The 19,577-nt window shown below is 33.1% G+C and overlaps 1 protein-coding gene across 4 annotated transcripts in view; it reads left to right on the top strand.

Annotated features, from left to right (window-relative positions):
• Nucleotides 1-19,577, top strand: part of LOC106884153 (voltage-gated delayed rectifier potassium channel KCNH1) — a 435,108-nt gene that overhangs the window by 324,618 nt on the left and 90,913 nt on the right. For all 4 annotated transcript variants that reach the window (XM_014935388.3, XM_014935387.3, XM_052973780.2 and 1 more), the window contains one exon: nucleotides 6,203-6,623. In XM_014935388.3, coding sequence (XP_014790874.1) covers nucleotides 6,203-6,623 — 421 coding nt within the window. The remainder of the gene's footprint in view (nucleotides 1-6,202; nucleotides 6,624-19,577) is intronic.

The following is a 19,577-nucleotide window of genomic DNA, read 5'->3' as shown; positions in this document are numbered from 1 at the left end:
CTGTCTCAGCAGGCAAATACTAATACATCTAATTTAAAGAATGAAATAAACTGTATAAAGTTTATGCGTGTGATAACGCCAGCAAAGTAGCTATGCGAATGGACTCTGTTCAGAAACAATCCAGTTGTTTGTTAGATAATATAATGCTTTATTTTAATCAGACATATGTCTAATCAATGAAGGAATAGGATATAACGATTGGCACGTCATGATTATATCAGTGGTACTTTCTATATTGCCCCTCGATGTATGGAAAATATTGCTAACCATGAGGCATTTTGAAACACAACGAGGTATTTTGTGAAACACTCTATTCTGTTATCAACTCACTGTCTTTCTTTACATTACATAATAAATCGCTCCGTTACAAACAATAACTTCTTCGATGCTTACTCTGGCTTGCAATATATGAAGCTGGTAATAACATGGAGAAATGGAGAAAAGCTAATTATAACTCATGTTTTCCATTAACGAGCAGAAACTTTGCGTGGAGTCCCCTTGCATATTGCTAACCTTGCATTATGAAATAAAGCATGATTGATTGTCTGTCAGAAGAACTGGTTTGATTTCTCTTATCGCGAGAGAGGTTTCTGTACAAACAGGAAGCTTGTTCCTGATAAACGTATGACTGGGCCTAGCAATGTGGTCTCTCCGCTTTGGCTAAATTAACAATTATGCGCGAATGGGGGTAAAATCTCACACTCTGGCCTACTATCAGTTTAACAACCGTAAACTACCCAGTGGGCTAACTACCTGTTCGACAGTTTGTGTTTACTTTAAAAGCTAAAGTATATTAGCATAAATGTAAAAAGTATGGCTTAACAATGTTAAGCAATCCGTGATTACTTCTCTGGACTGTAAGCATGCTGCGTCCTCGATACATCTAAAACAACTAACTGCATATAGAAAACTTCCCTTTACACAAATAATAATTGCACTCAAGGAAACTCTATTCACACCAATCCGAAGTGATTTAATGCAGTTTTGGAAACATGAGTTACAGCCTAAAATACCGAGAGAAAATTTCATTGTTATTTTAACTGACTACAATCTCTGCATTAACGTGTACGACCATCAGGAAAGTGAGCCATGCATTTGCGCAGTAAACATTTTGCGACATTTTCTTACATTCTTGACTATAGACAGGAGTCCTGGTCGTTTACTAAGCCCATCCTCGCAGAAACACTCTTTAACTCAAAAGACTCCAAAATCGTACTTAGAGCCATTAAATCTGCTTTCAGCTCCAGTTTGCGCAGACACAATAATTTCCATACACTATTTCTCGGATGTATTTACTTCATCATCAAATATGTTGTGATGAAGGGGTTCGGTTTTTAATGTCAAAGAAAAGCCATGATTAACAAACGTTCGGTGTGCCACTGTGACGGTCATATTCACACCAAACTTTTCATCATTGCAAGCACGCATACTGACATACATTTAGAAACGCACAAACACTAGTTTCCTACTTCTCTCTATTTCTCTCTCTCTCTCTCTCTCTAGCTTTCTCTTTCTCTTTCCTTCTCTCTTCCTCTTTTTCCCCTCTCTTTTTCTCTCTCCCTTCTCTTTTTTTTTTCTTTGTATATCTATTCCAAATTATGGATACATCTGACAATGTTTGCGTGTGTGTATGCGTATTAAAAACGTGCAAACTTTCGGATACAGCCAGCCGTCTTTTAGTTTTCAATAATATCTTGTAAAGATTTAAATCAATATTTATAAGTATAGCTTCTGTAAAACCAGTTTCACTGAAAATCTGCTTCCTTCCGTCAAGCAACAACATTCTCGTCTTTAGATTTCAGAGACACAAAGTTGTAATCCTTGATACAACTAAAACTTAAGACTGCGCCTGAACAAGTATTTTACCAGTAAAGCTAGCCAATAATTGATTTCACTTCTCTTTCACATTTTGCTCTTGTACACATGCAAGCAACGATTTACATACAAGACACTAAAAGTGAGCAACACTTTTCTACAGCCTTTACTCTCTGTGGAAAGCTACAAGGATTTTGGACAGGATGAGAATGTCAGTTATGATGGAACCATCAGTCAGGAAAAGATTAGGAATGAATACTTCATGAAAGTGTTTTTTTTTAAATGCTTTTCTGAACTCTCAGTTTACAGCAAGTATATTGCGTATATCACCTTTGCAATGTCTATCCTTATGCCCACATTTAGCCTTCTGTGCTGTTTACTTCAAGACTTCGATGACATAGGTATACGAATTCGCAAGCTGCGCAGTGTTACACAAAACTTCATCATCAAAGGAGATGTAGACAGGCTATGTTTCCCAAGCAATGAAGGAGGCCATTATCTTAAATCTGTATTGATGTCAAATGAAGCATAGATTGTGAGACTAAAAAAAACATCTACAGCAGACGAAAGAGACCAATAACTAATTTGTGTGAGTTTGTGACAATGCAATGCAAAACATAATTAGAATCGCTAATGAACTTGAGGAGGATTATGAAAAAAGAGTCGATACAGATCTTTTCTAAAGGAGCATTGGTAAATTCCATTTATTAGAACAATAAAATAATGTCCATGTCATATATGTATGTATGTATGTATGTATGTATGTATGTATGTATGTATATGCATGCATGTATATATATATATATATATATATATATATATATATATATATATATATATATATATATATATATTATATTTATATATGTATTCTTTTATTTTATTTTTTTATTTGCTTCATTCATTTGACTGCGGCCAAATCAATCCCAAGACTTATTCTTTGTAAGCCTAGTACTTGTTCTATCAGTCTCTTATTGCCGAACCTCTAAGTGAAGGGGCGTAAACATATCGGATGTCAAGCAATGGTGTGGGGACAAACGCAGACACACAAACATATATATATATATATATATATATATATATATATATATATATATATATATATATATAACTGGTTCAGGAGTATTCGGTGCTGCAGGTGTATCTCGTCGGGTGATAAATAAATTTTAAAAATCGTTAAAATGACTGTTCCATAATGCAACTTTCCGTTTTGTAGAGAGAAAAACAGCCTCCTCCTTTACTTTTCTAATCTCCCCTGCTAAAGGCATTACCCTGTTATCTTACTGTACACACATACATACATACATACATACATACATACATACATACATACCTGCATGCATACACATATACATACCAGCATGCATACACACATACATACGTACACACACACATACACACACACACATACGTTCACACACATACATATATACATACATAGATACATACATACATACATACATAAATACATACATACATACATACATAATACATACATACATAAATACATACATGCATACATACATACATACATACATAAATACATACATTTCATACATTCATACATACATACATACATACCTACATACATACATACATACATGCATACATACATACATACATACGTACATAATACTTGCACCTGATCACATGTGCATATTGCCGGTCATACATTGACCCTCCTCCATGCTGAAGTGAGAGAACCCCGCTCCGTGTATAATAAAGATTTTAGACGGCTTCAGAAAAGAAAATGGTTCGAATGATACGACCGTGTTCACTCCGGAGCTACTATCCTATTGATATGGTGAATAATCTTCCGCCTTTAATTATTAAAATGATCTTTTCTTCTCTTCACTCTTCAGTTACGTTATTTCCTATTTTAAATCCATTCAATAGCGATATCTTGTCATATATACAGTTTCTCACAAACAAAATATGTAATAAATATTTTTTTGTCCTGTTATCTCTTCCTTGCTCCAACCGGAACGCCCATCAATAGTAAATGAAACTGAATATCTACTATATCGATCAGGCTAATTAAGGATAGCCATTAATAAATTTTTATGCACCTCCAATCTTTCTTAAATTAAACGGTCGCTGATAACTAAAATCTTTAAATAAATATCTAAATATTCCTTATTTATTTTTTTGAAATCATCCCTTTTGAAAAAAAAATTATTTCATATAATTGTCTTTTATGAAATTCAAATAGAAGCAAACACAAAACAAACAACCTTTCCTTTGTCAAGTTTTTATTAAACAAATACAAAGAAAAAAAGTTGAAAACAGCAAAGAAGAAGAAGAAGAAGAGCAACAACAACAAAAATAACTGTTTCCAACATCGGTACAAGACGAGATTAAAGCAAAAACATTCAAAGTGAGACATGGAAACGCATGGAGAGAAATGTTAAATACTTGCAAAAAAGCCAATAATTGTTCGTTAGTTCACTCAGTGAATTATTTCGATCACTGAAATGGATTGCATTAAACAATCCATTTTCAGTGAGCGGGAGTCAGTGCACATCTGCTTATCAAATAATTACAATGATACGATGGTAAATGGTGAACTAAGATAAAAAGAGACTAACCCTTTTAGATTTTATTTTCTTTATTTAGACATTTATATATTTTGTCAAAAGGAAAAGGGCAACACACTTAAGTTTTGCAAAACTTCCATGGGTGGTTTGTTAAAGGAGTGAAGAAACTGATTCATCCAAGCATAACAACTTATCAATTATTTTCATACCGAAAACCTTGTTTAAATTCTCGCAACATAATGGCTTTCACTCACTAACACCACCCGATACTGGCCGTGGCATTAAACTAGATGAAGATTAGTTCTACTACCTAAAAGAAGATACTGTCTATCAGTCGGGCTTCTATACAATTTTTATCATGAATAAGGTTTGTGTTGATTTGAGGTTGAGATTTAAAGATACTTGCTCAAGGTAACTGCTTAATGAAATCGAACTCAGAACTACGTTATAGGGAAGCGGGCTTCTTAACAATGCAACCATTTCCATCAACTCAACTCATTAATTACAACTGTCTTCAACATTATATTCTATCGCTTCTATCCTATTTAAAAAAAGTAGAATGATGATTTAGTAAATCATCAATTTTTAATGCTACGTGTCCAGATTCTACAGAATGGCTGTGATGTAAGGCGATCAAATTCAGTCAAAAGTTCCTATTTTTATTTCTAGTAGGTAATATCATCTCTTGATACATAATTGTAAAAAAGTTTTCCTAAAATTATCGAGTTCCAGTTTTGGATATTTTTACAAGGTGTAACATTAATAAAGTGAATTATAGTTTTTGAAAATACCTATTTGAGAAAAAAGTCTAAATAACCCAAGTTGATATGCTTGTTTACGCTCACATGAGAAATTACAAGTTAGAGAACAATAGAATTGAAACACTTTATGCTACGTTTCGCAGAATAAGAAGTTTCAATTTATATGCTGTTCGAATAACAGTTAGGGACATTTACTGATCCTTTGTGGTTTTGTCTGGATAAGGTCGGTTCAGCATATCCAGGAAGTGTTAGGATCAAATTACTACTTCCTTACTTTCAGTTGTTATAAGGATGCCGTCTTTATTTCTGACTCTGGCAAACTGGTTGGTATTGCTAATACAAAACCGGTTGGTGATCTTATAAATTGTATTCATCTCTGTCTTAATGTTGACTCAGAATGCTGGTGGGAAAAGGGAGGCATGAATCAGATTAATGCTTTCCACAATAGCAACCTGAAGAAAATCTGCCTCATCTTATGGCCCGAGAAAGTTTCAAATGAAGAACCGTACAGAAAATTTCTTGCTATAGTGTGATACTGGAAATAAAACGCCGGGAGTTAAAATGGCTGGGTGATGCACTCAGAATACACTAGGGCAGGATACTAAAGATCGTATAAAGACGAGCGATACCTGGAAAGTGAAATCATGGCACCCAAGTAACAGCTGGCATAGATCAGTTGAAGGAGAGCTGTGAAAATAGATCTTACAAGGGACAAGATAGAGAGCTGCTTAAAAATAGATTTAAATGGCCTTGAATCAGTGAAGCCTTATATCCCAATCAGGATAAAATTGAAGTATATTAATAATTACTTTTCCACTGATCAACTATAATAAAATTATATATAGAATATAGATTAATGGAAACCTGATATATAATTCTATACTATTCATGATTTTAGCTGATTTTATATATGTAACATGAATGGTTCTTTTGTTTATCAAGTAATTATAATTTTACTTAATTCATCATTCTATTATTTAATTTTACTTCATTTCACGAATTTATATTTTACAAAATTATTTTATCGCTTTTATGATATATTTTTTTTAAATTCTTATTAACTTATCAATAATTATTTTCTATTTCCAGAGTATCAGCACATTGTTTAGCGCTCTAAAAGTGGTCCGACTCCTTCGCCTCGGTCGTGTGGTCCGAAAGCTGGACCACTATCTGGAATATGGCGCAGCCTTTCTGGTTCTTCTTATCTTAGTGTTTTTACTATTTGCCCACTGGTTTGCATGTATCTGGTATTCAATTGGCTACAGTGAAGCAAAACAGTTAATCTCATATGGCTGGATGTCGAAACTAAGTGATGTGACGAAGAAACCATTTTATATAAATAAAACGGAACTAGGAAGTGAGGATTTAAACGGTGGTCCGACCAAGGACATGCGATACATGACTTCATTATACTTTACGTTATCTTGCATGACAAGCGTAGGATTTGGAAATGTGGCGGCCAATACAGTAAACGAGAAAATATTTGCTACCTTTATGATGATTTGTGGAGGTAACTTTATTTTTATTTCTTTTACCTTCAAACAATTTTAATTTTTCTTTAAATAGTTTCACTTTTGAATACGGTTCCAAATAAAGAAATTTTATGCACCCTTGCTATATACAATGTAAATCAACGAGTATTCGCACGTTAGACAAATTTTATATCTCTATTAGTAAAGCAATGCATTTTTATTGTTTTGGATGAAAACCAGCTAACCTATTCAACCCCTGATAATGGATATGTATGTACCTTTAAGTTTCTAACCACCCCCATGTCATGATCTACCAACAGTAAACAGGTACCATGAAGTGAACATTCCTCACTCCAACAGTGGGAAATCTATGGAAAATTGCTATTTAAAATACGGGTTCTAAATCATTTCGTAATTTTGTGTCTTTGACAATCTGACGATGCGTTTTGATATGCTGTATAATTAAGTTGTTCTATTAAACAAATGCTTATTCATTCTGTAGAGTCATATTAAATCATCTGGAAAACGGGATTTCAATGTCTGAATTCTTTCCAGCGAATAAATTGCTTGTATCGTTTATTAGCATGAAAACTGAATTGAATTTGTTTATTAACATTCTACAATCACATTACTTCTAAAACTAACAGAATGGTCGATATGGACCCTGTTTTTGAATCGAGAAAACAAAATTTAATCCAATAAATGGCGTTAATCTATTTTATTCACTAAAAGTTTTGTTGATTTAAAGGCTTTAATATTGCATTAGGTTCCTAAAAGTTCAAAAATTTAAGAACTGGTGTGCCACTATTTTCTTAGCAATAATTCTTTGGAAAGAAACATCTACTCTACTAAATTAGCACTCTGTCGGTTGCGACGATAAGTGTTCCAGCTGATGCGATCAACAGAACAGCCAGCTCGTGAAATTAACGTGCAAGTAGCTTCAAAAACACGAGTACTCTTAACATAGTTCTCAAGGAGATTCAACGTGACACAGAATATGACAAGGCTGGTCCTTTGAATTAAAAGTACAACTCATTTTTGCCAGCTGAATGGACTGGGACAACAAGAAATAAAGTGTCTTGCTCAAGGACCTAACGCAGCGCCGGGAATTGAACTCTCGACCTTACGAGCTTGAACCGAATGCCCTAATCATTAAGCCACGCGCTTTCACACCTATACTCTGTAATGAAGTTTTAAAAGCTTATTCTTGTTACTTTGGACAAAAGTTAATTTAGAATTTCATTGAAAATACAGAAAAAATTTAGCAATTTTTTTCAACATAGAAAATACACTTAAAAATAGACTCTAAACATCACACAATGCTGTATAAAAGTGAGCTATGTGGTATTAAATACTAGGAATTAATTAAAACATTTAACAAGATTTCCTAACAGTAAGTTGTAAGATACAGTTACATTTTAACAAAGAGAGTTCCTGATATAAGGTTCGTATACAGTTTTTGCCTCATAAATTTTGTAAAATTCCACAGAGGTCAGCTTTGTTTTTCAGTTAAGTACTGAGGAATAATATAATGGATGGTTCTCCTCCCCAAAATTTGGGGTCCTTATGTCTATGCCATAAACAGTTATATGATGAGGGATATGTTATTATATATGATAATAGAAAAAATATCATATCTTTGTGGAATAGAAATGAGTCAAAGTACTGCAATTAATTGAAAATCTTCTTTTTCTTTTTTTTTTTTTTTTTTGCTTGTGAAAATGAGAATTTAAAATTGAGAATTCTGAAAATGAGAATTTAACAAATAAAATAATGTAAAACATGCAAAAAATGAGTTTCCTATTGAATTGTATGAGTCTCGTGTTTAACAGAGATCTAAATGTTTTTAGTGCAAAGATCACGTCCAAATGTCTGCGCTTTTGTGAAGATATAACTGATTCTCAGTAAAATTATTATTACCCAAGTGATATTTTTGATAGAAACACCTTACATAACCGAAATTTCTCAAATAGAAAAGTAATCATAATAGATGAGACGTTCGATTACTGACTTCAAACGTACTGTAGGCATTCAGTATATTTCAAGTAAAGACATCTACTTTTATGCTGTGCAATTTCCTTATAGCCTAGCTTCTTATCCTGGATAATCTCTTTCTCTTTCTCTCTTTTCCTTGTTTCAGTCATACGACTGCGGCCATGCTGGCGCACCGCCTTTAGTCGAGCAAATCGACCCCAGGACTTATTCTTTGTAAGCCTAGTACTTATTCTATCGCCGAACCTCTAAGTTACGGGGACGAAAAAACACCTGCATCGGTTGTCAAGCGATGTTGGGGGGACAAACACAGACACACAAACATATACATACACACATACGTTTATATATATACATATATACGACGGGCTTCTTTCAGTTTCCGTCTACTAAATACACTCACAAGGCTTTAGTCGGCCCGAGGCTATAGTAGAAGACACTTGCCCAAGGTGCCGCGCAGTGGGACTGAACCCGGAACCATGTGGTTGGTAAGCAAGCTACTTACTACACAGCCACTCCTTTTCATTCATTTTAATTTATTGAGACAAAGATTAAGAATCAGTTTTATGAATTCCTGAAATTTAAAAAAAAGACAAAAATCAATGTTCCACAAAATTCAAAAATCAAACTGCACAATGCTAAAGCATTGACATTTCATTTCTACTGATAAATTTTGGAGTTTTTCAATTTTTAATTTTAATTTTTTTATTTTATTTTATCTATTTATTTATTGGTGGGCTCAGAGTTCTAAATTATCTGGGCATTGAGACTAGCACATACGATTTTCATTTCTTAATCATGGCCAGAATAGTGCATTTTTGTAATAAGAAAGTATGCGTTTAAGTATTTAGACTTCAAGCTAAGAACTTGGAAAACGCATGAACTGTATATTTAATTAATATGACTTAAGCTTTACGATAAAGCAGAAACTGGAAGTATCAATAGTTTCCGTGTTCCAAAGGATTGGCAACTTGTCAACAGTATTTGCTACTGTGCATAGCCAAGCCACGTTCCTCTTGACAATACATTTGGTAACTATGTTTAGATGCTGTTCACCACTGCAAATAACGAGGTACAATTGATGTATGTTTAACAAGTGCTTCATTAGCTTCTGAACTGAGTTCAAGCGTTCCCATAAGCTTCATACTTATTTCAACCAATATTATATTCTCACTTACTCTAACGCCAGGCTAGAGGAGAAAGGATGTTCTTGTGCTTTGATCACGATATGGCGTGCTGCCAATAATATGAGACAAACTGAGGACACCTCAGAATAAGATTTTCAGTCATAATCAACTCAGTGAAAGTGATTTCACATCAAGTAATTCGACAGAGTATTTTCTAGGAGTTTCACTTTTTTAACAAGGATTCATGAAATAGTTTCGTATCAAGATTTTGCGGAAGAGAATCGCAGATGACTCCAGGACATTTTCATAGTCTGCATCCATCTGATAGTGTGAGTGATTTAGTTATTTGAAGTCAAGATATAACGCTGGATCTTCATTCCGTTGAGTATGTCTATTGTTTGAAGGCATTTAATGAGTCTAGTGATTTTGCCGAGGAAGCGAACTCAGATACGACTGGGAGAAAAATAGTCTCGATTTTGAAACGGTATTTGGTGAAGTCCCACATACTTTGTAAATAATATTTCAAAAGCGTAATGCGGAGAACTGGCAGAATCGTCAGCATGCCGGGCAAAATGCTTAGTAGCATGTCGTCTGTCTTTATATTCCGAGTTCAAATTCCGCCGAGGTTGACTTTGCATTTCATCCCTTCGGCATCGATAAAATAAGTATCAGCTGAGCACTGGGGTCGATGTAATCGACTTACACTTCCACAAAAATTGCTGGCCCTGTGCGAAAATTTGAGACCGATGTTTGAAAGGCGTAAGGCGATGAGCTGGTAGAATGGTTAGTACGCCGGGCAAAAAACTTTGTGGTATTTCGTCTGCCTTTACGTTCTGTGTTCAAATTCCGCAGAGGTTGACTTTACCTTTAATCCTTTCAGGGTTGATCAAATAGGTACTCCTTGAGCACTGGGGTCTGTGTAATCGACTTACTCCCTGTCTTGAACATGCTGACCTTGTGCAAAAATGTGAAACCAATATTTCAAAACCGTAGCAAACATATTAGTTCCAATGAATTAGCTTTTGTCTCGAGCATCATTTTTTTTCTTTTTTGCATAAACCCCAAATAAAATAATAGAGAAGTTGAAGTTAATGAGAGGAGTATTGAAGTATGATATGTAACATTGAGAATATATACCTGTGTTGTGCATAAGCATACATATACACAGATATAAATACACATATATACAGCAATACAAATAATGAATTGTACATGAGTTACTTATAATGCAAGTCTTGTTAAGGCCTGTACGCTTTTATTTAGCATAAAACTTAAAAATGTAATCACTTGTAATTTTTGAAAATCCGTTTTTTTATATTAAGAGAAATCACACTTTCGTTTCCTGAGACGAAAATAAATTATTTCCCTTTATCTCTGCACAAATTACGACTGTATATGGAGAAAACCGAGGACCTAATTAAACGCGTTCACTGGAAAGCATTTCCTTGTGAGTCTGTTTTAAGTATTCCATGTCATTCAACAAACTACTCCTTTCACGCCGCGATGTTCTTACATTTCTTTGGATATTTTTTAGTAGATCTTTTTAGAGATCTTAGTAACCACTAACTCATACCTCCTCCATTTCTTCGGAGAAAAGGACACTCTAAGTGGTCTGTCGCGACCTCGCACACTGCAACGTAACTGATTCTGTGAAAGATAACTCGTCCTAGTGGTTGGCTGGTACGTTGTATATCAACTCTGGAAGGATAAAAGGTTATGCTGGCCTCGGAAGGATTGTTCCTCGGAATTTAGAGAGCAATTACAGATTGTATGAGGACTCCACCGATAGATCACTTATGCATGAACATATCAATATCAAAGCATAACATTGCCATCTAGAAATAAAGAACAAGAACTTTTTTAACCCGATCTTCTAAGCAAACCTAACATTTCATAAGTACACAAAACCATTCTAATTTGAACTTAAATCTGACATTAAGCTTCTGATGAATTCGAAAAGAAAATATTAATATTTTCCGACAAAAACTTATATGAAATAAAATTAAATTAAATTAACGTATGTTATTCAATAATGAAATAACATAAAATTACACGAAAACCAGCGCTCAAACATGAAACTACACTAACAGAGCAGCGAAAACGGAACAAAATATATCTAAAACTTGACTGTAGGCTGAAAATCTTAGTTCAAAACGAACTTTTAATTACAATTAAAAATCTCAAAAATAATTTTGTACATTAACAGCTAAATCGGAAATTGAACTGCTTAGTTAGAAAAATTTTGTAACTTTAAGAACAATCTTAGGAAAGCTACTGTTCCTTTGACAATGGAACAGTGTTAGCACAGTTATTTGCTAACTTAGATATATTGATATCAAACGTAACTTGAATTGCCCAATTCGATATTGTTGATTTTTATCCTTCCCTTTCCATATATAGATCCCGGATTTATTAATACTATCTATAAGTGATAAGGGCATCAAAATTATCATTTACACTTGAAGAACTCTACTTTTTGGCAAAGCATCCGATTGGAATATATCATAACGCAGAGATAGGTGATCTTGAGGAAAGAAACATTTTCGATATATTATGTAATAAATTTACTTCAGTAGATTTCAGTTATATCAAAACGAAAGATTAGCAATACAGTAATTCTTCGACTATCGTGGGTGTTACGATCTGAACCCCATCCCCCACCCCCCACATACTATATATATATTTTTTAGATATCTTTATAATTTGTATATATTTATTTTATTATAAATGCAAAACAACACCACGGAGGAATCAACGTAAGCTTAAATAGTAAACCGCGATAGATGAACCGCGATAGATGAACCGCGATAGATGAACCGCGATAGATGAACCACGATAGATGAACCGCGATAGATGAACCGCGATAGATGAACCGCGATAGATGAACCGCGATAGATGAACCGCGATAGATGAACCGCGATAGATGAACCGCGAAATGGCGAGGAATTACTGTATTCAAAATTCCAGTGAACACACATTAGACTCCTTAAAGGATACAATTATTAACACACTCAGCACATATAACCTAACAACTGTTATCGGTAAAAACGTAACTTTAGTTAACTTCTTTGATGTAACAATAAAATTAATTACTGGCTTACATAAATTATTGCACAACAAAACTAATTAGAAAAACTTAATTATTTCAACTTAGGTTCACACTACCTACACATTGTTTTTAAAAATCTTCATAAGGATTATCAATTTATCGCCAAACAAGGAATTGGCTAATTTAGCGAGGAAATTACCAGCACTCGAGTTATAATCGATTCCAAAACACCTATATTTTATGATTCATATTTCTCTTAAGCGAGAAAACCTTCAACTCCTTGATTGGAAACATACATTCCCATTAACTATATTATTAAAAAGACATTTAATAATATAGAAAACTACTTAACAGACATGTACGTGAAATAAGTTAGTTTCACCACCAATATGAAGAATATCCTATCCCACACATCGCACAGAAGAACTGAGGTCAACTACTCCTGTAGAAACGCTAAGACATTGCTCACTAATATGTATTGTATTGCGGAAGCTCTCACGACTAATATGAGGTAACTACTTTCAAACTGAACCTCGACGCCGTTAGCAATCACTACATTAGCTTGATCGGGGGGAACTTCCAGAAAATACACTTGGATCATATTTCCTCTTTAATATTCATTAAAAAGAGAGATATAACTGAATTCTACAACTAAATCTGGTAATGAAAGAAAAGATTTCCAGTTGTAATATCAAATGGAAGATTGTTGACAAATCAAGAGCTTTCAAGAAATGAACAAAAAGATGTGATCTTTGAGCAACACAGAGAAGCCTCAACAACAGTCTTTTGCAACATTGAACTTAAACACAAGATCCTAAATTTTCGAGTAATATAGGCACTTCAAGAAACACCTACTACTATCCCTATCTAATTAACTGTACCCGCTAATAACCGCCACCTACCTACTATGTAAGATAGCTCCTTTTCCTATATATACTTACATTTTAATTCGACAGTAATTATATGTGAATGAGTACTATAATTGCATGCAAGTTAATAAGCATCAGTGGTTAGAGCATCGTACTCACAATCATGAGATTATGAGCTCGAATCCCGGACCGGGCTGCGTGTCGTGCTCTTGAGCAAGACACTTTATTTCACGTTGCTCCAGTTCACTCAGCTGTAGAAATGAGTTGCCATGTCACTGGTGCCAAGCTGAATCGGCCTATGCCTTTCCCTTGGATAATATCGGTGGCGTGGAGAGGGGAGGTTGGAAGGCATGGGCGACTGCTGGTCTTCCATAAACAGCCTTACCTGGAGTTGTGCCTTGATGGGGAATTTTCTGGGTGCAATCCCATGGTCATTCATGACTGAAGGGGCTCTTTACCTTTGACCCTACACATATATATATATATATATATATATATATATATATATATATATATATATATATATAAGGCTTTATTAATTTTCTACTTTTATAATCATTTTTTTTTCCTACCCTATCACTCTCATTAGCCTGTCTCGTTACATGTTTCTTCTTTTCTAAATGAATATATTTATATCATCATTTAACTATTTTACTGCGATTAATGTAGAGATAAAGGGAAAGAAATCATTCTCGTTCCTCAATTCTCCATATTGGCGAAACGGAAACGAATATTGGAAAAACAAAATTACTAACGATTGCTTGTATGAATCTCAAGCTCAATAAATACTTGCAGGTTTGAAAAATGTCTTTTCAAAGCATGAATCTTAAAGTAAATCAAATAGTTTTTATTGCATTCGATTTGTGTATATATATTATGATTGTGCTTAGTCGTAGCAGAAAGAATAGCTAGTTGTTAGAACTTAAAATATGTATAAGTTCCAGCTATGAAGTGGCATGAATTCATTGGGTTCTTATGTAAACCAGAAGATGAGTACACAGTGTGTGTGTGTGTGTGTGTGTGTGTGTGTGTGTGTGTGTGTGTGTGTGTGTGTGTCTTAGTTATAGATACTCTTCGATCACTCTTGCCTTTGGAAATGTAATAAAACTGATTTTCCCATAGAAATCATATGTAAATGCTATAAAATAAATAAGTAAATAAATACATCCTAGAGAGAAATGATTACGCGGTGTCCATCGACCCAAAGAAATTTTGTCACAATTTATATTTTACAATTTCCCTTTTTAAAAAGTGTCCATTTGGTCAGTGTTTAACATTAATTAGTCCTGCAGTAGACATGAACTCTGGTTGTAATAGTCTAACACGTTCCCAACTTGACCAATTAAAACGGTCACTAATAGATGTTTAAAGAGATTTTGTTTTCAGTTCATTACGTATAATTGAATTGTCTTCTATAAATAGACTTACCTGTTCTAAAATTAACAACACATCCTCAGACATTCTATCGGAAAACGTTAACTGAATTATGACAATTCAAAACACAAACACAAAAAAAAACGCCCAGATTACATTATTTGATTATGTTCCTCAACGCCAATCATACACATACACATATTCTGTGCTTGCTTTTCAAATATTTAACATTTGTAAATCATAACACAACTTTGGGCTTACAGACCGTCTTTGGTTATTACTTCGAAGCTTAACTTGTGTTGCTTTTATTATTTCGAAACTTTTCAAGTTTGCTGTTTCTGTTAGAAGCTAAAGTTGTCATACCTGCCTTTTACTTGCTTAAAATATATTTTCTTATATCTTCCTAAAAGACGTATTTCGTATTTTCCTAAAATATAAACATTTTCCATTTTACCATTATCCTGTTATCGTTATACCCTTCTCTTTCTATTCTTCTCACTCTCTCTTTCTCTCTCTCTTTCTCCAAACTGCTCTCTATATCTCTTCCTCTATCATTTTATTTCTTTTCTTTCTCTTTCTCTTTCTCTCTCTTTCTCTTTCTCTCTCTTTCTCTTCCTCTTTCCTTCTCTCATATTATTTTGTAAAAATTCTTCTTTTTGCAAACTGTTTGACCAGTCATGTTCGGGCTTTTCATTCTATAGTTGTAGTGTATGTTCTGGCAAATAATGTCCAAACAGAAATAGCTGACCATAACATTATGGATATTGAAAAGTTTGTTATATTTGACTTGACAGGAATTTTCATCAGAGCTAGAAAGTTCTTGGCTACACTGTTAGTGACATTCAAGTTGAATGGTGAATTAAACTAAGTTATCCTCTTATTACTAGTTCTTCTTTTGTGTATTGGAAGGGCATTGTTTTATATGTATTCTGACCTAAAAATTAACCATCATTATAGTAGAAGGTAGCCTCTTAAAGCAATAATTGTTTGAAGATAGTCAAGAGACACTCCTATTTATTTCAGCCTTAAATTTCCTAGTTATAATCGGGGATTGGTTGGGATTTTGTCTCTTTCTCTATATCTATTTGTCTATGTAAATATATACTTACTAACATGTATTCCTGTGAGGGTTGTTTGCCTGTATTTAAATCTAGTGTTCTATGTAGGAAGTCGGCAATCATTAGGGATTGCTATTTTACTAATAATTTTGTGCTACATATTTCAATCTGGCTATGTTCACTAGTGGTGTCTTACATCCCCCAAACTATGATAGAAATTAAGCTTGAACAATTAACTCCACACAAAAAGCTCTCTGTAGATAAATTAAGACCTCTAATATCAATAAGTATATCTAATTTTCGCTCCTATAGAGCTTGTTGGATAATAGCTTGTCTTCCTAACATTGATAGCAATACTAGTATTTTACCCTGGTTTTACCGGCGATTACTCTTACATATGATAGCTTAGGTTAGCTCAAAACCACCACTTACTCAGGGTAACTCTCAGCACCTGAAACATCTTGTACAACATAACGAGAGCAGCAGGCGCGGGATTCAATTGTTTACTCCCCTATTTTGTTTACAAGTTAAATCTCTACTTAATCACTCTTTCAATTTTCTAAAATTAAACTTTTCCACCTCAACATAAATACCACTGTGTATCTAACTCTTCCACTATAAAGCTTTCTTACTCTACTGCACCTAATCTTGACTCCTGGACTGCGGCTTCTCTCAAATAAAAATTCGACTTAATCCATATGTACTCAGGAATATTTTAATTTTATAACATCATTCCTAGTAATCATTTAATAATAATGATAATGTTAGTGTGACTAACAGCTTTATTGGCATTACTAATAACAATACTAACACCATTTGCAATAACAATTCGAAATAGCAACCTTACTGGAGCCGGAAGTAAATTTTAAGATAAATATATATAAATATGCCTGCTAATTTTTTCTAATATCAGCAACGCAAATAATAATAATAATAAAAATAATAATAATAATAATAATAATAATAATAATAATAATAATAATAATAATAATAATAATTTTGATTGTAGTATTGACAATATGGAGAAGAATATTAATAACAATAGCTTTAACGATAATGATGAATCAACATGGTTCGAAAAAAAGGTAATTGTTGAGAACCTAACAATTGCGATATGGGTGTCATTGCTTGCTATATAAAATTGTATATAGATGCATTTTTTATACTAGGTACCAAAATTCGACAAATATATATATATTGGTTCTTCCACTGATTACAGGATTACGCACAAATCTTCCACCTCGTTAAGAAATTATATAAATTACTTGATGACAAAAAGCCTTTCAAATTATATTACTTGGTTTATTATTAGGACTGGGAGACATTAAAATGTTGACTATATTGCATATAATCTTATGCAGCGGAGAATCTCTTGAAATATTACGTGGTTATAAGGGACCTTATCCTTAATAAAAAGCGTGATACAGTTACATTCTGCAGACATTGATTATTAAAAACGTTTAATTTTTATCATAGATCACTTAAGCTCCAATCGTCCCAGATAAATATAAACTTGTATTTCGATCTATTAGATCTTTGTCTTAGCTTTAATATATCCCTCTTAATCTGTTTACACATATCAACTTGGCTCAGTTAGAATTATGAAATCTCTTTATTATTACGATACCTTGGAATCTTTAAAAGCTCTGCATATGATTATGTAACGATATGGGTTTTTTTTAGTTCTCCCTTATATATTTACAAAATTACCTTTTATTCCTTATTTTATCCTCTTTACATTTTCCCAGCAACTCTTGTCGTTCTGCATGTTTAAGGCTTATACTGTATTACGACTACCAAATAGTCATTTTGTCGTTCCCCTAACAGGGTGATACCTGGTTTACTCCCCATCCTTTCTTTCTTTCCCCTATTGAATTCTCTATGATCTTGTTTCCCTATTTCTATTTTCCACAAACTTAGATTTATTTGATATATTTCAAATAGAATGTAACCGACAAAATTACCCTTTCATCTATTATCTCTTTCTTTCTCCTTTTTTTCTTTTTTTTTTCTTTATTCTTTTCTTCCCTTTTCCCTCTCCCTTACTTTTACTAGCAGGATCTTGTTCTTGATCTCAGACTCTTACTTCTCACTCTATCTACTTCGCCACTACTAATACCCATCTTTCTCCGATTTCTATCTTTTTCTTTTTGTTTTTTTTTATGTTTGTATGCCTCAGTATGCATATCTGTTTGCGTAATACACACTTTCGTTTCTTGAGACGAAAGTAAATTATTTTCCCTTTATCTCTGCACAGTGAACTTTTGAAACAGCTGTAAAGATTTTCCAAGACTACATTTTCCTTCTCTAAATATATTTATGCTTATATAACATGATTTATAAACTATGAATCTTCATATAAAATTGCTCGCTTATCTTTTCTCTCAACTGTCCGCGAGAGCTTTATATTTATCATAACCAACTCCTTCTCCGTTAGACTATTCCACACTTTATGTCGTTGGTTGTTGAGAATCTGGACTAATCCAAGCACTGACAAGGTGTCTATCTACTCCACGCTTATCACAGCATTTCCTCATCTATTATATATGCATGTGTCTATCTATCTGTATATACATAGATAAATATGGTTCAAAAGTGTGTGTGTGTGCTTGTGTGCATGTATGTATATATTCATATGTATATGTGCATACATATATATATATATATATATATATATATATATATATATATATATATATATATATGAATATGTATATATACATGTATGTAAATGTAGATTAAAATAGAAAATGAAAACGCAAAATATTCGACACCACTCAAAAAGCATTTAATTTAGATAAACATCATAAACAAATAGAATACCCAACAGCTGTCTCTAGAATACCAACGCATGTATATCATGCTATTCAGTAGGCTACATATTCTGTCGTCGGACAGAGAGAAATCAGAAAATATTAGAAATTAAGAATATACCCAATAGAGGAAGCTAGTACAGTCAAATTTGTCGAAAAATGAAGGAAAGGTCAAAGTGAAAAGTATATGCGTTAGGTAGTTCCATAATCATATAAATAATAAAGTTTTAGGTAAGGTCCACTATTAGTTTCATAGGTGAATACTTGACGATGATCCATATGTACATATATGTATATATATATATTTATAAATATAATTAAGGGATCAGCAAACAGTTGCTTCACCCCATATATATATATATATATATATATATATATATATATATATATATATATATATATATATATATATATATATATATATATGTATATATATATATATATATATATATATATATATATATATATATATATAAACAGAAGCGTTTATCAAAGTACATACATATTTGTATGTATGTATGTATGTATGTATGTATGTATGTATATGTGCAGATTTTATGTTTTTTGTAAGTATTCTCATGCATATAGTTGCATATCTAGACATGGTCATATATCCTTAAATGCTAAACTTCTGGAAAGTTTTACAGATTTTTACAGTTCCAGTGATGGATTGGATCTGTAGTCTTTGAATTAGCTTTCTCCTTTCTGGT

This window comes from Octopus bimaculoides, chromosome Z (assembly GCF_046866305.1).
Source record: "Octopus bimaculoides isolate indiv1 chromosome Z, ASM4686630v1, whole genome shotgun sequence".
Classification (NCBI taxonomy): Eukaryota; Metazoa; Mollusca; class Cephalopoda; order Octopoda; family Octopodidae; genus Octopus; species Octopus bimaculoides.
This window is presented reverse-complemented; position numbering and strand designations above follow the sequence as displayed.